At 44.0% G+C, this 20,850-nt stretch overlaps 1 protein-coding gene across 1 annotated transcript in view; it reads right to left on the bottom strand.

Moving 5' to 3' along the window:
- The window catches only part of NSUN3 (NOP2/Sun RNA methyltransferase 3), a 210,696-nt gene that overhangs the window by 36,320 nt on the left and 153,526 nt on the right, over positions 1 to 20,850 (bottom strand). Inside the window, exon 5 of the mRNA XM_086934421.1 lies at positions 18,037 to 18,158. Coding sequence (XP_086790547.1) covers positions 18,037 to 18,158 — 122 coding nt within the window. The remainder of the gene's footprint in view (positions 1 to 18,036; positions 18,159 to 20,850) is intronic.

The following is a 20,850-nucleotide window of genomic DNA, read 5'->3' on the forward strand; positions in this document are numbered from 1 at the left end:
AGGTGTTCTAAACAAAAATTAATTTAGTTGCCCAGAACACATTCTTATGTCGTTTCCCTAAGTATAGGATCTCAGTAATTGATAGATGTGCATGTAGGACCAACTGGTATATGTACCAAAGTGACAACATCCCTAGCATGGGTTCAGAAGCACTTTCACTTTGGAAGACTAGACATGCTCTAAGAGTAGTATCCATAAATCAAACGTTGTGAAGTATATAAAGACCCAGTGTAGTGAAAAAAACAATCAATAAGGGGGTGTCCAACACCCCTACACCCGAATGGTGCTCAGCAAGAAAGAGAAAGCTGAGGTGTTAACCAAGAGATATACTCTGAATGAGAGTAGGCAAAGCTAATGCCTCTTACCGAACGGGCAGTTCTATGTCATGTAAACAGAAGCTATAAAATACAAAACAAGGTGGGGGAAACAGAAAACTATAAATGGTCTGCGGCGCTTAGAGTAAGTGTCGACTCTCTGGGCACAACCTATAAAGACGTGCAAACGTTTGTAAAGCTTTGAGTTAATGAAGTTCAATGAGTGATTTGAGTTGTTTGTCACCACGATTTATTCCATGTTGTTGTCACATGAATATTCGCTTATTCATAGGATCATAATAATTGTATATCCGTATGTCATTTCCAAAAGTGATACATTTAGTACAAGGAACAAGGAAAGCTGCTTAAGACAATTATTATATCTCACTAAAAAGGAAATAAGCCAAAGGCTTCACGCCAGCACTTTAATACGCTACCATCGCACTCAACGTATCCCGAAGGGTCTCCGAATCCCGCTGAAACCGCTACTCTGCAGGAACAGCTCCAAATTTGTTGACAGATGGTATGCCATCTTAAACAAGTGTTCGCTCGACTTAATATTGCTAATCGTAGATGAGCTTTCGAAAGCTCTTGAGGACTTAAACAAAGATATAGATCAATGTAAAAAAAAGTTATCTGACATGTTAACCAAGGAAGAAATGTCCAAGATGTTGGAGGATATCACAGTGCAACTGGACAAGCATACACGTGAAATAAACGAGCGCAAGATATGCAAGTATCGTAGAGACACTATTGACTACAAGCTGGGGGAGGTGTACTCCTGGGCTGAAGTCTATGCCAGGAGACGCCAGAACAAGCCTTATAAATCCAACACTGATACAGAGACCTCCTCCTCTGAAGGGGATACACGCACCAATGTCAGGAGAATTGCTTTACAAAAACCCTCCACTAGCACCGAAACATCCACTCTCACTGCGGTTCCTTTTTTAGAGGAAGGTTCTGGAGAAAGAGACGACCCCGGAGGAGCCAAAACAAAAGAAAAAGAGAAGGAAAGAGAGTCCACCTGAGGACATAAAGGGTGTGTCACTAGTAGGACTCCGATTAGAAAGAGGGTGACACAGACAGTGAATCCAACCCAAAGTGACAGTTTTATGCAACATACTAGTAGCCAGCACAGTTTCTCACTGGCTACAACATGAAATCCTATGACATTTAGTATCAGCACAGCACAATACTTGTCATCAGCACGCAGACAGCATATTCTATTTCAACATCATCAGCATCCTATCTGTTATGTCACTCCAACACTTCATACACAGTTGATGATGATGGATGTTACAGATTCCATCATAAAGTTCTCTTATTCTAACGGTGCAAATTACAGTTGCAAGCTCAGTAGTCAGTCCCCTAGGAAGTATTGTAATTCGCAATCTGTATTGAGCCCCTGTTCAACTGCCTTAAGGCGCATGAGTCAGGTTGCTTCCGCCCGGCGAAGGGACAGTTCCCAGTCTCCTCCCCTTCGGTGTGGTGCAATCATTTCAATACCAAAGAAATGTAATTGTTTATATTGTGATTGATCTTTACACGTCAATGCATGTATGGCCATGGGGTATCTAGGATCACCATGCTGGAGTGCTCTAGCATGCTCGCTAATGCGATCCTTAAGACAACAGATGGTACTACCCACATACTGTTTCTTATACTTACAGATTAAAACATAAATAACAAATTTCGTGAAACAGTTTATGTTCTGCTTGATGTGGTATTTCTTCCCATCCGGACCCTGAAATTCTGTGGTGTTATGGAGTGCCCATTTGCAGATGCCACAGGTTCCGCATTTATTGAATCCCAAGGTGCGTTTAACTAACCAATTTGGGTCTTTCGTAGTCATGGGGATTGTTGGGCTGAGAATGCTTCTCAATGAGGTACCCCTCATTCCTCTAGTGATTTGTCCGCCTTGAGTGTGTTCCAATGTTTGTGCATCAGCCTGGTAAGTGTGTCTGTTTTTTGGTTATAGTTTGTCACTAGTCGAACTGGCTAACTAGATGGCTCTAGACTCCCTGTCTCTGAGTGTGTCTGTGCGTGTTACCATTTTGATGCGTTTTTCAGCTGCCTCTAGTGTTTTATGCCGATAGCCCCTGGCTACAAACCTCCTTTTCATGATGTCTATATTTGCCTGAAAGTCCGGGTCCGTACTGTAGTTACGTCTGGCCCTAGTGAATTCCCCATAGGGATAGCCTTCATTTGATGGTCAGGGTGTGCGCTGGTGTCGTGCAGTAGTGAATTGCACGCTGTGGGTTTCCGGTATAACCTACTCTGTAGTGCCCCATCCTGTACAAACAACTCAACAACTCAACATCTAAAAAAACAAGATTAGTCCCACTCCATTGATGCGTCAATTCTACACCTAGAGTATTAGTGTTCAAGCGTGCAATTCACTACAGCGTGCAATTCACTACTGCATGCCACCAGCGCACACTCTGACCATCAAATTAAGGCTATTGTGGTAACACGTATATCTTATGGTAGTTTTCTGTTTCCCCCACCTTGTTTTGTATTTTATAGCTTCTGTTTACGTGACATAGAACTGCCCGTTCGATAAGAGGCATTAGCTTTGCCTACTCTCATTCAGAGTATATCTCTTGGTTAACACCTCAGCTTTCTCTTTCTTGCTGAGCACCATTCGGGTGTAGGGGGTGTTGAACACCCCCTTATTGATTGTTTTTTTCACTACACTGGGTCTTTATATACTTCACAACGGTTGATTTATGGATATTACTCTTAGCATGTCTAGTCTTCCAAGTGAAAGTGCTTCTGGACCCATGCTAGGGATGTTGTCACTTTGGTACATATACCAGTTGGTCCTACATGCACAGCAATCAATTACTGAGATCCTATACTTAGGGAAACGACATAAGAATGTGTTCTGGGCAACTAAATTAATTTGTATTTATAACACCTGTATCCTCATGAATCACAGTGGTATTACATGAATAGGTTTGTGGTTGCACTTGTAGTCACAGTGTTGTTTAAGCTTACAGTTCTTTCTGGTGTGAGTACATGTATGTAACCTCCCACCATTATGCATTTTTGTAGAGCCCTGATGAAGTCAAGGGTAACTCCCTGACGAAACACGTGTTGGCTGGGCACCAAGAATAAACCTTAATCTGAAGAAACACTTCAATCAACATCTTTTCATTCCTTCATTTTTGCTTGAGCTTGTGTTGTGTGAATCCTTACTGCATATAGTATTTTTGTATATATTGTCCTAGGGCCTCTGGTCCTGTGGGAGGTTGGGGTTTTCCTCCTTTCTGTGGCACCGTTCCCAAATAGTGTTCCTCAAGAAATTTCGTGTTGAATTCTAGAGGCGCCATCACTTATTGCAACAAGAATAACCCTTCCTGTGTATTTAGTTGTGACATAAGACGATAAGGGCAGCCCCACGCGCTTCACCACTTTTTCCCACAATAGCCTTGGAATAGTCTCTAGTATCAATATGGATAGAGACAAGATTGCAGCAGAACTGTTTAAAAATCTCGCTAAAGGCAATACTGTGGCAGCAAGTGTAAAAAATACTACCCGGACTAAAAATGAAGGCTTGAGAGAGAAATTTTTGAAATTAGAAAAACTTCAAAAAAAGTGAAAACAGTAAATGGTGGGATAGGATTACCCTTAGACAATATATGAGGCTAGACAGGGTACCTAGAGGCTTGCATGCTCAAATTCTCCCTACTAATGACGAGCTGGATGAGGATCTTCTTAAACTATGGGAGGATTCATTAACTCTAAACTGCAAAACACTGATGGGAATCCTAATAGATAACGCAGATCGCAAAGTCACAGCCTTCCAATTAGAAATTAAAAAGCTGGAGGGTGAAATCAAAGATCTTAATTTACCTGATTCCACAGAAAAGAACTATGCTATTTTAGCTGATGTCCTGTCCAAACACCAGGAGGACATCAAGCAACGTAAAGCGAGAAAACTGAAGCGGGATGAAATCGACTATAGAGAAGGGAGGGAGTTCACCTTCGCTCGCAAATATGATGAGATGGCAACTGGAGATGCAAATAGATTGGGTAAACAGAGCATTAATTCAGTATCATCCAGCTCAACCTCCATAAGTGTACCGCTGTCTAGTGACGGAGAATTGGATGGCGCTGCCTGCACATCCAATCTTAATAGGGCAGATAACTCTTTTTTAAAAGAAGTCCAGCGGATAAAAAAGGGAAACAGAATGCAACCCAACATTGGGGCACAAACAAAAAAAACAGGAGAGGCAAGAGAGCCGGTCATAAATGAATACAAGAGAAATCTAAGGTCAGGGGACGAAAGGAACTGAATAGTGTGCAAGATGTGGGGGTGGACATTATCAATCTCTCATCCCTTGAATTGACTGACGATATGACTTCATTGCTGAAAAAAGGCTTAGGTTTTTGTCCGAGAGAAATGGGTGATTTATGTGAGGCCAAAATTGATTTGTTTAAATACATTAGAAACTTAAAGTTGAAAAAAATGTTTATGAATAATCCATTGAGGAATAAAAATGTGAAGAACATCCCTGAGTGTGGTGTGTTAGATGTGTTGACCATACAAGACTTGCATGATACACAGTTATTGTTGTCTATTACTGACCAAGATATGACACCAAATGACATGAGCCAGCTATTGGCAGACCTAGATGTGGAATGTGATCTCACCCTGTCTAGCGGTCTGAAATCTAAGTCCAGATGGACTCTAACTTGGCGGGTGGTAACATGATCAAAACCTTTCACAAACTCGTCCTACGGGACCTAGATAAACTGGAGTCTAAAAACAAATATTACAAGGGAAACACACATGATAATCTCACTACTGGAGAAAGACTTGCTCTCACCGCCCTATCTACTAACACCTCAATCATAATAAGGGAGGCAGACAAGGGTGGTAACATCGTGGTGATGGATAGATTAGACTACAACAATGACATTTTAGGTCAATTGTCTGATAATCCGTGCTATGAGACACTTAGAGCCAACCCGACTAACACACTTATTCTTTTGTTTAACAAACACCTCAAAACATGGCATGAGGAAGGCTTGCTTAGCTTGGAAGAATACTTGTATTTGTAGGTAGATAAACCCAGATATCCGGTACTGTACACGCTACCTAAAGTTCACAAGAACTTACCGTTTCCGCCTGGCAGGCCAATCGTTTCTAGTATTGGTGGTCCTTCAAAACGCATGGCAGAATATGTCGATCTGTTTTTACAACCTCTGGTCCAGAATCTTCCAGCGTATATCAGAGATACCAAACATATTCTAGGCTTATTGGCAGATGTTACTTGGGATGATGACATCATTTTGGCCTCACTAGATGTAGTCTCGTTATACACGAACATTGATCCTAGTTTAGGCATGACAGCCATAGAATGGTATTTTGGCAAGAAACCAGCTACACAATGGAAGCACAGCAGGATGCTCCTGGCCATGATTGAGCTGATACTCAGTAATAACTGCTTCACCTTTGAGGGTAATTGGTACAAGCAAGTGAGAGGAGTGGCGATGGGCTCTAAATGTTCGCCTTCTTTCGCCAACCTCTTTATGGGGTACTTTGAAGCCAAGTGGATTTGGAGTGACAAGGGCAGCAGTTTCAGCGAACACATTGTATACTGGGGGCGCTACATAGACAATTGTCTTCTCTTATGGTCAAGGTCAGAACAGGGATTGCAGGATTTCTTCTCCTTTTTGATCACTAATACTCTAGGTGTAGAATTGAAGCATCACTGGTGTAGGATAAATCTTGTTTTTTTAGATGTTGAGTTGTTTGTACAGGATGGGGCACTACAGAATAGGTTGTACCAGAAACCCATAGCGTGCAATTCAATACTGCATGCCACCAGGACACCCTGACCATCAAATTAAGGCTATCCCCTATGGGGAATTCACTAGGGCCAGACGTAACTGCAGTACGGACCTGGACTTTCAGGCAAATATAGACATCATGAAAAGGAGGTTTGTAGCCAGGGGCTATCAGCATAAAACACTAGAGGCAGCTGAAAAACGCATCAAAATGGTAACACGCACAGACACACTCAGAGACAGGGAGTCTAGAGACACAACCAGTTAGACTAGTGACAAACTATAACCAAAAAACGGACACACTTACCAGGCTGATTCACAAACATTGGAACACACTCAAGGCAGACAAATCACTAGAGGAATTTACCTCAGGTAGACCATTGGTCACCTATAGGAGGGGTACCTCATTGAGAAGCATTCTCAGCCCAACAATCCCCATGACAACGAAAGACCCAAATTGGTTAGTTAAACGCACCTTGGGATTCCATAAATACGGAACCTGTGGCATCTGCAAATGGGCACTCCATAACACCACAGAATTTCAGGGTCCAGATGGGAAGAAATACCACATCAAGCAGAACATAAACTGTTTCACGAAATTTGTTATTTATGTTTTAATCTGTTAGTGTAAGAAACAGTATTTGGGTAGTACCATCCATTGTCTTAAGGATCGCATTAGCGAGCATGCAAGAGCACTCACCCATGGTGATCCTAAATACCCCATGGCCTTACATGCATTGACGTGTAAAGACCAATCACAATATAAACAATTCAATTTCTTTGGTATTGAAATGATTGCACCACACCGAAGGGGAGGAGACAGGGAACTGTCCCTTCGCCGGGCGGAAGCAACCTGGATCATGCGCCTTAAGGCAGTTGAACAGGGGCTCAATACAGATTACAAATTACAATACTTCCTAGGGGACTGACTACTGAGCTTGCAACTGTAATTTGCACCGTTAGAATAAGAGAACTTTATGATGGAATCTGTAACATCCATCATCATCAACTATGTATGAAGTGTTGGAGTGACATAACAGATAGGATGCTGATGATCTTGAAATAGAATATGCTGTCTGCCTGCTGATGACAAGTATTATGCTGTGCTGATACTAAATGTCATAGGATTTCATGTTGTAGCCAGTGAGAAACTGTGCTGGCTACTAGTATGTTGCGTAAAACTGTCACTTTGGGTGGGACTCACTGTCTGTGTCACCGTTTTTCTAATCGGGAGTCCTACTAGTGACTCACCCTTTATGTCCTCAGATGGACTCTCCTCATTCTCCCTCCGATTCATGGTTCTGATGGATGTTGTCTCAGATTGACTTTGTGGTTATGCCTCGGGTTCACTATGAACAGCTGTTGAAACCCTTGAATGGGTTTGCGGCAACACACAGTTTGCGTTCATGATCTTATATTCGTGGAGCAAGGTTGCGCTATGAATTGTTTACGTATCCAGGGAAATCTTAACTGTAACGTAATGGACACTTGACCTTAATGTTGCATGAACTATATAACTTGACATTGCGCAGTGGTAATTATATTGATGTTGTTTAAAAGTGGAGTATTGGTCATGTGTGTTTTTTATTAATTAAAAGTCACATATTTGTTTTGCGGCGGTTTCTGCAAAATGCTTAGGCAATAAGATGTTTCTCTAATTCACCGTTAGTTGTTGAGATGTTAGAGTGAATATGGATGGATGAACCAGTCGCGTTTGGCACAATTCCGGGTTTCTACTCATCCCGGCTTTGAATTTGGCAAGTCAGCGCTCTAGTGGTAGCGCAAGAGTATTTAGATGGTGCATGCCGGGATGCCTTACTCACTTCCCCATTACACACGGGAGGAGCATTGCGGCGGCAATATCGGCCATCTAAATCCTGAAGCAGATAGAATCTGGTGAGCATTTATGGCCGCTGCTCTGCGTGGTGCAGGTCAAACGGTACTCTACATGTACGCTGTTTGCTGTGGATGGGTCGGTTTGGGCGGATGTGGATCGTCTGATTCCTAGCTAGTAAGAGCATCTGACCAACGCATAGTTTTTATGATAGCGGGTGCTCGGGGGACTTGATACGTCCGGAACAGTGCCGTGGCATGCAATTTGTCATAGTTTTTTTTTTTTGCACCATGGAGTCTCTCTGGCCAGGCATTTCGCTACTGTCTGCAAATTATTTCTCTTGTGTGCAGTGGTGTGGACCCCCCTTCAACTCAAGTGCTGGGTTAGGACCTACATCTTTAATCTCAAATTAACTGCCATTTACAGGCTTCGATTGGTACAGATACCTGTCAGTTCCCTTATTTTGAGGACGCGCTTATATGCAAGTCTTAGCCTTATTCCCGGTTATGCATTTCCTGTGACTGGGTTAATTTTTAACTTAAATGATGGGTTAGGACTCGCACGTTGAATCCCAGTGCATTGCCCCTCATGAGCTTTTACTGTCACATATACTTGGTAATATTCCTGTGTTCGGGGACTTCATGTGACTGGGCTCTAGTTTATGTTCTGAACTTCACCTGTTGTTTCGCATCCAGCAGGGCTACTCCTTTGAGCTAGAGCCTAACTCTCCCGCGTGGATTCACGTCAATCTTTACACATATGTGGGTGTTACATTGTTAGAGTTAGGAATAGAGGAACTGCACCTTTCTACGTAATTGTGATTGGTGTCAGTTTGGTAAACACTTTACCTATATATCTTGTCCACAGCGTGCAGCGACCTGGTACTTACCAGTCTTAATTTGAATCTACTGAATACCTTCTCTGGATTTTTAGAGCCGGGATGGAAGTAAAACTGGTGGAGAGGTGAGCTCCACACCTGCATCCTTAGACTTCTATGGGAATTGATCTACATGTGTTCATTGGTAACACTTATATCTTATGGTAGTTTTCTGTTTCCCCCCACCTTGTTTTGTATTTTATAGCTTCTGTTTACGTGACATAGAACTGCCCGTTCGGTAAGAGGCATTAGCTTTGCCTACTCTCATTCAGAGTATAGCTTATAGCGGCGTTTAGAACCCTAGTTAATAAGGGCGCCCAAATGTCTGGGTTACTAAGAAAAAGATCTGGGGGGGGGTTCCCATCTGCCCCGGTGCCTTATTCCTCGTTAGGCCCGCAATTCCTGCTTTTACTTCGTCCACCGAGAAGGTAACAGGGATAAAGCTTAGTACTACTTGTACTAACTGTGGTTCCCTCTGACTACAGTGAAAGTTATACAGTCCATGAAAATGCTGCTTCCATGTTTCTGGTAAGGTATTATTACTCAGCCCTGGCTTATCTGGGTCTGGGAAGCAGGGTTTGTTAATTACTCCCCAGAATCGGGCAGAGTCCTTCTGCTCCGCTGCTTCCTTGAGCTCCTCCCATGCCTCGCGTTGCAATTGGTCCTTTCGCCCTTTGACTGCTATTTTGTAACTTACACAACTTCCGCCACACGCTTCCTGTCCCTTGGAATTTGTTTCAGTGCCATTTTAAGCCTTCTCAAGGACACTTCAACTTAATAGTCTATCTTGAAAGGGAATGTGCATCTGTTGGAACAGCCTAAATTACAGGCCATGCTCTAAATGTCAGGAGACATTTTTATCCAGATGCTCTTTTTCTTGCTATAGATTTGAACTAGCATGAACTGTGGAGACTATGAAACAAGGTAAAAATATAAAACCATTAAAAAGATCCCTGAGACCAGTTATCTCCAAGAAAAAAATCTGTTTCTTTAAGGTCTAACATTTTTATTTTGATGAAGATGAGTAACCACAAAAAACAACATATAGAATTAGAAGCAAGGTAGCAGTTAACGCGAAAGTATCATGTTGTCATGGCTAACTGTATTTTAAGTAGCAATAATGATAATAAGTGGAAAACATTTGCATGCTGCTCGGGTAAATGAAAGAAATTTATGCAAAAATGGTATAACTAGATGGCCATTTCTACAACGAAATACTCTGTAATAATGGGTTAAGAATATGAAATTCCAGAAGCAGGATATAACTATGCAACTGGAGCTCTTGAAATGGAAAAAGAAATGACCCATACCACACATAGCAAAGTTAGATAGGTCCCTAGTCATGGTGCTTACACATTTCTACTACAGGTCATCAGACAAAGATGGCTACATAGTACTCTCATCCAGTTCCATTCCTAGATCTCCTGGAGCTAAGCCACCATGCCATTAGGACTAAAGTCCTCTGCATGGCTTTATGAAAGCTGTGCCACCCTGTGTTTCCACAATCCCAAGACCCAGTGAGGATTTTTCCATGTTGCTATTTTTATTAACATCAGAACTTTTCCAAGATGTCAATGGTGCACCCAATGTGTACCCCCCTTGTTTTGTTAACATCAGAACTTTTCTACAATGTCAAAGGGGCACCCAACGTGTACCCCTTTTTGGAACAGAGTATAAAGCCCGGCTAGTCGCAGAGTGAAGGGGTAAAGGGCTTTTTACTTGTACCTCTATGTGATACTGCATACTGCATACTGGCACCGCCTGTGAAAGATCCATTGAAATCCCCATAACTGAGGTCCTTGGTATTCAACATGTCAGGGACTTATTGAAGACCAATGAGGATGTATGGAGGAAGTGGTAATTACATGCAGCCTGTGGATGCTTGTGGGTGCCTCTGACCCATGAGTGCACGGCTACCATAATATCTTAACAATGACTGGTGGGTTTTACAAAACATAATTTCTCCTTTTACTCCTTAACACCCAAATCTTTTTTTCTTGATAACCAAATGATTTATTATTTTTGCAATAATAATATCGATACAATAGATTCAGTGCACATTCAGTGCACAACTGCAAGCATTAATCAACAAAAGTGCACCTCCAAAGACTACAAGTTTTATTCAACCTACTTGTAAAGGAATAGTTCCTCAGACCAACAGGTCAATAGACAGTGGGCTAATGAGCCCTTGACCCAAAGGCACATTTTTTAGAACATTCCACAAGAGTCACTGCTACTGTTTTCAGAAATGTATTCCAGAATGGACTTCCTTTAATTTTTGTTAAGTAAAATGTGTATAATTCTATATAAAAAAGCTGTCTGCCCAGCCTCTTAAAAACCAGTTCACAGTGAGTATGTAACTTGTTTGATGTGAAAACTGAAATTCAGGATAACAACGTGTCTTTTTCCATGCCCTTCAACTTGTTAGGTCAATTAAAAAGCTTGAAGCACTATGGAAAACTGAAAAACTGACTACATTCCTACTGCTGAGGAACTGTTAAAACAGGTTGCATAAGCTAGACAAGGTGCTCGGCAAGAATGTTGAAATAATCAAATAAACAAGAGCAATATAAAACGCTCAGGAATGTGATAATATCACAACGCCAGATTATTTCCATTTGATAACAAGAAAAACAAGTTCAAGTTCAAGTTCAGGCATTTGTATAGCGCACTACTCACCCCGAGGGTCTCAAGGCGCTTGGGGAAGGGGTTCCTTATTTGTCGAATAGCCAGGTTTTAAGTTCTTTTCTGAAGGAGATGTGGTTTTGAGTAAGGCGGAGGTGAGTGGGGAGTGAGTTCCAGGTCTTGGCAGCCAGGAAGGAGAAGGATCTGCCACCCATGGTGGATTTACGGATGCGCGGGACTGCTGCGAGGGCTTGATTGGACGATCTTAGTTGGCGGGTGGGTTTGTAGAAGGACAGTCGAGTGTTGAGGCATTCGGGTCCTAGATTGTAGAGGGCCTTGTGTGCGTGGGTGAGGAGACGGAATGTAATTCTTTTGTTGACGGGAAGCCAGTGAAGGTCTTTTAGGTGTCTGGTGATGTGATCGTGGCGAGGGATGTCCAATATGAGTCTCGCTGATGCGTTTTGGATGCGTTGGAGTTTTTTCTGTAATTTTGCTGTGATTCCGGCGTATAGTGTGTTACCATAATCCAGTCGACTCGTGACCAGTGTGTGGGTGACAGTCTTTCTTGTCTCGAGGGGGATCCAGCGGAAGATCTTTTTGAGAATACGTAGTACGTTGAAGCATGAGGATGAAACTGCGTTGACTTGTCTGGACATCGAGAGAGAGGAGTCTAGGATGAAGCCAAGGTTACGTGCATGGTCTGTGGGTGTGGGTGCTGTGCCCAGAGCGGAAGGTCACCAAGAGTCGTCCCAGGCAGAGGGGGAAGATCCTAGGATGAGCACCTCCGTTTTGTCTGAGTTGAGTTTTAGGCGGCTATGTTTCATCCTTTCGGCTATTTCTTTCATGCCTTCGTGAAGATTGGTTTTGGCGGTGTTAGGGTCTTTGGTGAGGAAAAGGATTAATTGGGTGTCGTCGGCGTAAGAGATGATGTTGAGGTTGTGTTGGCGCGCGATGGATGCGAGTGGGCTCATGTAAACGTTGAAGAGGGTGGGACTGAGTGATGATCCTTGTGGTACTCCACAGATGACTTCAGTGGCCTCTGAGTTGAATGGGGGGAGTCGGACTCTCTGAGTTCTCCCAGCTAGGAACGAGATGATCCAGTCCAAGGCTTTTCCTTGTATGCCGATGTTGCTGAGGCGTTGTATGAAGGTGCTGTGGCAGACTGTGTCGAAAGCGGCGGAGAGGTCGAGTAGAATGAGGGCCGCTGTTTCTCCGTTATCCAGTAGTGTTCGGATGTCGTCTGTTGCTGCAATGAGGGCGGTTTCGGTGCTGTGTTTGGCTCGAAATCCGGACTGAGATGGATCGAGGGAGTTGTTGGATTCAAGGAAGGCGGCGAGCTGGCTATTGACGGCTTTCTCAATGACTTTAGCCGGGAATGGGAGGAGGGATATGGGTCGGTAGTTTTTAGGTTCAGAGGGGTCTGCTGTGGGTTTCTTCAGGAGGGCGCTAAGTTCGGCGTGTTTCCAGTTTTCTGGGAAGGTGGCAGAGTTGAACCAGCAGTTGATGACATCACGGAGGTGGGGTGCGATGATGGAGTCGGCTTTGTTGAAGATGTGGTGGGGGCAGGGGTCGGTAGGCGAGCCAGAGTGGATTGAGTTCATTAGGCGGATGGTGTCTTCGGTGGTGATTGGGTTCCAGGCGCTAAGGTTGTTAGTTGGCGGAGTAGGATCTGAGGGGGGTGGGGAGGGTTGATCGCTGGGAGTATTCTCGAAGCTGTTGTGGATGTTGGCAATTTTGTTGTAGAAGAATGAGGATAACTCATCGCAGAGGTCTTGGGAGGGAGTGATGTCGTTGAATGCTGCGGTGGGGTTGGTGAATTCTTTGACAATGTTGAAAAGTTCCTTGCTGTTGTGAGTGTTGTTGTCGAGACGATCCTTGAATGCTGATTTCTTGGCAGATCGAATCAGTTGGTGGTGTTTGCGGGTGGCTGCCTTGAGGGTGGCCATGTTGTCGGTGGTAGGGTTTTTTCTCCATGATTTCTCCAGGGTGCGGCATAGCCTTTTGGATTTTTTAAGGTCATCATTGAACCAGGGAGCCTTTTTGCTGGCTGATTTGATCTGGTGCTTTTTCAGGGGTGCTAATTCGTCAGCACTTTGGGTGATCCATTGCTTGAGATTGGTGGCCGCTTGATTTGGGTCCAGTGAGAGGGTGGGAGGGTTTTGGTTGAGTGATGTGAGGAGTTGGTCGGAGGTGATTTTGTTCCAGTTCCTCCGAGGGATAGGTTGTGGGCGGTTGTGGGTCAGGGTAGTTTTGTAGCTGAAGTGGACACAGCTGTGGTCCGTCCAGTGGAGAGCTGTGGTGTGATCGAAGGAGATGTGCTTGCTGGAGGTGAAGATAGGGTTGAGCGTATGTCCGGCTACATGGGTAGGGGTGTCAACAAGTTGTTTGAGTCCGAGATTGGCCAGGTTATCCAGAAGGGTGGAGGTGTTGCTGTCGTGTTTGTTTTCAAGGTGGTAGTTGAGGTCTCCTAAAAGAATGTAGTTTTCGGAGGCGAGGGCATGTGGGCAGACGAAGTCCGTGATGTCATCGCTGAATTGAGTGCGGGTACCTGGAGGCCTGTAGATGAGGGTGCCTCTAAGTGTGGTCCTAGGGTCGGGTGTGGATCTGGAAGTGGAGATGTTCGGCGGTTGCAAGATTATCGTCGGAGCTGGTCGAGATTTTGATGGTGTTCCTATGGATGATGGCGATGCCTCCTCCTGTTTGATTGGTGCGGTCTTTTCGGATGATCTTGTAAGCGTCCGGTATGGCTATGGCAATGTTGGGTGCTGATGATGTGTTCATCCATGTTTCTGTAAGGAAGGCGATGTCCGGTGACGCAGTGTCAAGTAGGTCCCAGAGTTCAGTTGCGTGTCTGTGGACCGAGCGGGTGTTAAGCAGGATGCACTTCAGGCGGTTGGAGTCTGAGCTGTGTATGGAGGAAGTGGATTTGGTGAGGGTCCTGAAGCAGTTGAACTTGCAGGAGAGACAGGCGAATGGGCCGTGGGTACGTCCTGGGGTGGCTTCGCAGCATTGTGGTGTGCGTCCGGGGTTGAGGGCGAAGAGGGTGGCGGCATCATATGTGATTTTAGTGGGTTGGGTGCGGCGGGGACCAGGGGGACAGGTGCTGGGCGTGGTCCAGGCGCGGACGGGCGCAGACGGGCTTACCTTTGGCGCACCTTCGGCTCGCACGGGGCGCGATCGCTGCGCGTGAACGCTGCGCGCAAATGCATCTGACATAAGTGGATAGTAGAGGGGGAGGGGCGAGGGAGGAGCAGCTGGGAGGCGGGAGTGGGGTGGAGATCAGGGCAGGGAGGCACAAACAACAACAAGAAGACACAAAATGGCAGTCAGCCCAAAAGCGAAATTGGGTTGGGGCACACTATGAGCATAAAAACGCGATCACTAAGTCAGTGGAACCAGCACAAGGCACAATCAGGCACAACAATCCAATACACAGGCAGTACAATAAATCAGAGCGTTGCAGCGCGTTTTGGTAGACTACCGCCGCGATATTATGCTAATGAGCGCTCGTGAAATCGGCCGAGCAGCGCAAAACAATAGAGCAATTAATTAAGGCGTTCTGACTCGATCTGGCACAACGAGCAATGAAATACAAATGTGGAATATTAATCAATGCAGTAAAGCTTTACAAATGTGGAATATTAATCAATGCAGTAAAGCTTTACAAATGTGGAATATTAATCAATGCAGTAAAGCTTTACAAATGTGAAATATTAATCAATGCAGGCGAAAATCTGGCAGGCTGTGGGCGCTACGATACCAAACAGTGTCGCAGGGCAGGGAGTAGCGTGGAGGAGCGACCGCATCCGATGGAAAAACAAAAACCCCCTCAACAAAATACATGATCTACTGGGATATCAAACTCAAATAGGCAGCTTAGCCTTCACATCCTTACCAGAGAGGTAAACTTTTGTGAACCATTGACATCTTTGCATCCAGAATCTTGCTTTGTCTTAGATTTAAGATTCCAGGCAAAATACCTGGCCGAGGCATCAGAGTAAGAGTTGTAATGTTTAGACAAGAACTAATATACAAAAAAAGTCATACTAGCCAGTCCAAATGCACTACTGTTGTACTCAAGACAAACTCTACTCTGAAAGGACTTCTCCTTGTAGTAAAAAAAAAAACAAAGAAGGAAAAACTTAAAAAAGAGCAAAAAGTGCACGTCATGAAAAATCTAAAAAAATAATTAAAAACATGAATTCCAATTAAGAAGCAAAGAAAAAAGAAAAACAGCTGCAAATAAAGGAAAACAAAAAAGAAAGAACACGAAGAGAGGTTTAATATAGATGAGCAAAAATGTGAAAGGGGCAAAATTATCAGATGTAAAACAAAAGCCTCTGTTCCTGGAATCCTCCTTTCATGAGAGAAGTGAGATTAAGGTGGCAATGGAGAACCACCTTTTACACAGCCTTGACATTGAAGAAACACAAAAATTATGACAATCCTTAAATTATGTTGATGGGTTATTGAATATCAGAAGGGGATTTTTTGTAAAGGTTTTGGGGAGCCCTTTGTGGTACATCATACTCCATTCTCAGTGTTTGCATAGGCTGACGACATAGCGGTGACCACAGTCGACCCATACTTGGCGCTTCAAGAGATTGAGTGGTTAGCAAAACTTTTTGGCCAGGTATCCGGGTATAAGTTAAATGTCATTAAAACTCAATTGTTAATAACTGACACGGTGGTATTGGACGATGTTAGAGTTGTAAAAGAAGTAACTTATTTGGGTATTAAAATTAGGTCGTCGATGGTTGAATTAGTTGATGCTAACTCGACCACGTTATTAAGCAGTATTCAGGAATCATTAGATAGGTGGGCACGACTGCATCTTACATTAATTGGTAGAAGCAACATTATCAAAATTAATATTCTGCCTAAAGTTTTATATATATTTACAGCAGTTCCCCTAGAGTTGACACGGGCACAGCTTCAACATTTGCAGTCTATATGCTCAAAGTTTCTTTGGGCACCTGGCAAACCTAGGCGGGCTATGACATTTTTGACTCTGCCGATTGAATTGCGGGGGATTAGCTATCCCGGACTTTGCTTTTTATTTTTATACATGCTTTTTGCTAAAGATGTGGATACTTTTGACTTGGGAGGATATCGGTAACACTGCAGAGGCTCCCTCCATATTTCAGATTTTGTTATGACGAGAGGAACGACAATGTTTTTTTAAAGAAATTGATGGCAGTTATTTCAAGGGGACTAGGTTCAAGGTATTGGAAGCCGCTTTTAATGTATGGAGGAGAATACGTAAATGATCCTCGATGGAGAAACTGTCTCAGTATACCCCTACGAATGCTGAGAAACTTCTTCCTCCTATCTTTTGGGACAGAGTTGCACTTGGGTGGAGGGCAAAAGGTATTGTTCAATTAGGGGATTTCTTTTACACAAGTGTATCCTTTATGTCTTATGAAGATTTAGGGAGACAGTAAAATTTGTCTAAATCCCAATTTTTCAAATTTCTTCAAATTTGCGATTTTATCAGTCAGAAAAAAATCTCGGTTGCACCTAACGTAGTTGTTGAGGCTATTAAGCAACAGGATAAAATTGGGGTGGTATACACATTATTATTATTGTATAGAATTGATGACCTAGAAAAATATAATTCTAAATGGTCGAGGATACTGAGGCTTGACAATATATCTATAAAGGATGTTATTATTAGATCTAGGGAAGTTTTGCTCTCCGCCAATTTGAAAGTGCAATGCTATAAAACTGTTTTTAATTTGTATTATACGCCAGCACCGATGTCTAAATGGGGGGCGGGGCAAGATGGCAAATGTTTTCGGTGTGGGGTGGACCAATGCGGATCTTTTGCATATTTTTTTCAGTTGTGGTCAATTGACAAGCTATATTTCTGGTATTGAGAAATTTTTGTCGAGGATTATTGGGGCCTGAACTCGAGAAGGGTACCCCTTTGTTCAAACATCGACACTTGATTTTTATAGCTATGACGGTTGCCCGGTTATGCATTGCTGCTGATTGGCTACAAGTTAATCCTCCTTCTTTTGAGCATTGGAGGGCATAAATGTATAATCTATTTAATTTAGAACTAAGTTTATATTCAGTTAAAGGGGCTAAGAAACATAAAACTGCTTTAAGTATATGGGGGCAGTTTGCTGGTTATATGAATATATGAAAAAAATATATATAACATTTAAAAAAAGAAGCAAAGAAAAAGGAAAAAGAAAAACAGCTGCAAATAAAGGAAAAGAAAAAAGAAAGAACATGAAGAGAGGTTTAATATAGATGACCAAAAATATGAAAGGGGGCAAAATTATCAGATGAAAAACAAAAGCCTCTGTTCCTGAAATCCTCCTTTCATGAGAGAAGTGAGATTAAGGTGGCAATGGTGAACCACCTGTTATACAGCCTTGACATTGGAGAAACACAAAAATTATGACAATCCTTAATTATGTTGATGGGTAATTGAATATCTGAGAGGGTTTTTAAAGGTTTTGGGGAGTGATTGTCGCAGGTGACTGCTATCCACATGACAGCTCTACTAAAGTCAGTTCAAGAATAACTGTTTGGAAAGATGAAATTTGAATGTTTCACCAACAACCGTGCCTCACCTGAGCAGCTGTATTTGGACAACTGGAAGATCCTTCCTTCCAGCTATTCGAAGTGCAGCTTGCTGGGTGTCAGAAGAAAATAACCAGCTTCTATCATTTGAACATGGTGCATCCACTAACACCTAAGAAAAAAACAAATAAGGACAATAGCTTTTTAACTGATTCGCACTACTGAAAGGAATTTCAATAATAGTTATATGACTGGGATACACTTTTTTAAAATACATGTGATAATTATACTTAGGGTCTTTGGTCCACAATGATGAATAAGATGTTATAGAAATTCACACTTTTTTTTAATATGGCATTTTTTTCATAATGTTACAGAAAGGATACTTTGACACACGCAGGTCCAGAATCTGAAGGGTGTGGGGAAGGGTGATCCCCCGGAACTAAGGGCCTTAGTGTTAAACGCACAGTCCCTTCATTAACATAACCTGGAAGTCTTCTCGCTCCTGCAGGAAGACGAGCCTGACATCCTAACAGCAACAGAAACTTGGCTGGAAAAATGCTCAGGCCTGATTTAGTGGCAGACTCCATGTGGACTATGATGTCCTGATGCATAATAGGCAGGGAGGGAAAAGAGGGGGGGGGCATTCTTTAGCCACCGGCAGCTGGCTACTGAAGAGCTTGTAGCAGAAAGCCTGGACGGAGCGGAGTTCCTTGGAGTAAAGATAAGCTCAAAGTCTTCCTGTCTGATAGTGGTGGTAATATACTGCCCGCTGGGTCCCCCCCCCTTATTTAATGATTTGCTGACCAAAGTGGCCATCAGAATTTGTCCGAGATACCAACAGATCTTTGGGGGGGGGGGGGGTCCACTGGGATCAGGTGCCTAGAGAGCCACAGGCCAGTAAGCTGGGAGAGGCAATGACCACGCTTGGGCTGCAACAACTTGTGGAAACCCCTACCTATGATAAGGGACATACCCTAGACCTCATCTGGACTACTCTGCCCCGGCTCAAATGATAGAAATTAGACCATGCAGTTTGTCGGATCACTACTTGATCAGCCTCACGATTTCACTGCCCAGTCGGCATAAGCACTTACCCCCAGAGTGGAGGATAGTACGAAACTGGAGAAAAATTGAGGAAGGTAGCCTAGGTGAGGCTCTAAAAGAGATAGAAATCCCAGCGAGCCAGCTTGATTTGATTTTATAAGCTTATATAGCGCCTGGTTATACTGTACTAGTGTGTCTAGTGTGTCCCCGCGCTGCGGACTGCTCTTGGAAAGTGAACTGCTGCAAAAGGTGGCCCCTAAGCCTGCCATAGCAAGCCAAGCCGTAATCTTTGGGGAACAGGAATGTTTTCAGTTTTCTTCGGAACTTGAGCTCAGTTTTCTCCAGTCGTAGTTCCAGGGGGAGTTTGTTCCAGCCCTGGGCTGACAGGACCCGGAAGGAGTGGCCACCCATTCTGACTCTCCTGAACTTGGGCACCTCCACCCTTCCTGTCCCGCTGGATCTAAGGTGGCGGGCAGGATGGTATGGTGCAAGCAGGATGTGCAGGAAGGAGGGCCTTTCCCCTGCAGAATCCGGTGGCCAATGCAGAGTGTTTTAAAAGCCACACGTTCTCTGATTGGAAAGTGAAGTGCAGGGTACTCAGCGCTCTCTTAGAGGCGGCTCTCCTAGGCAGCATCAGGACTAGGCGTGCAGCCGCGTTCTGCACGTTCTGCAGCCTTTGTAAGCATCTGACATTAGCTCCCAGATATAGGATATTGCCATAGTCCAGCCTGGATGTAATCAGTGCATGTACCATGGTCTTTCTCGCAGTCATGGGCAGATAGTCCAGAGTCTTCTTCAGGACCCTCATAGTGGCGAAGCATGTGCCTGCCACACGTTTGGTGTAGTAGTCGAAAGAGATCTTATTATCGATCCACATCCCCAGGTTTCTTACTTGGTTACTGTGTTGAGGTAGAGGACCCAGTTCAGTTGGCCACCATGCCGAAGTCCACACTGTATGGTCTTTGCCCACTATTAAGACCTCTGTCTTATTTCCGTTTAATTTAAGACAGTTGTCGGCCATCCATAACGCCAATTCCTGCAGGCAAAAGTGAAAATTGTCCGCTGCCTGTTCTTTCGGCTGGGGCAGGGCCACCACCAATTGAGTGTCATCTGCATATGTCACTACTTCTAGCCCATACTTTTCCACTATCTTGGCCGCAGGAGAGGCGTAAAGATTAAAGAGGGTAGGGCTTAGGCTGGACCCTTGGGGTACCCCCTGCTTCAGGCCGACGGGATCAGCTCGAAAAGCACCCTGTGCAACCTGGAAGGTGCGGTCCTGCAAGAAAGACTCCAGCCATTTCCATGCCCTCTCAACTACTCCTCCCCTCCTGAGACACTGTAGTAGTGTGTGATGGGCCACGGTGTCGAATGCGGCGCTGAGATCGAGTAGGATCGATTTACAAAAGGCGGTGGTGATGAACAGAGTGTCTGAATTGAGCAGACCACTCTTACCCAGTCCAAAGATCAGGGCTTGATCCATCACCGTTATTTATCTCACTGCCCCATCCCAGCTCAGAATCTGGCTATATGCAAATCAGTCTGTCCCTGGCCCAGTGCATCATGGGAACAGGGCAGACTAAACTACCAAGCCAATTCTTTACCAGAAAGGAGACAAGCTACCGGGGACCGGTTTCTGGCATTTCAGCCTCTTCGGCCCGGCTTGCTTGAATCCTGATGGAGCAGTGAGAAAGGGACTCATGTCTGAGTATACCCTGCCACACCTATAGTGGCCAAAATCGATTTACAAAAGGCGGTGGTGATGAACAGAGTGTCTGAATTGAGCAGACCACTCTTACCCAGTCCAAAGATCAGGGCTT

The sequence above is a fragment of the Lissotriton vulgaris genome, chromosome 8, assembly GCF_964263255.1.
Source record: "Lissotriton vulgaris chromosome 8, aLisVul1.2, whole genome shotgun sequence".
Lineage (NCBI taxonomy): Eukaryota > Metazoa > Chordata > Amphibia > Caudata > Salamandridae > Lissotriton > Lissotriton vulgaris.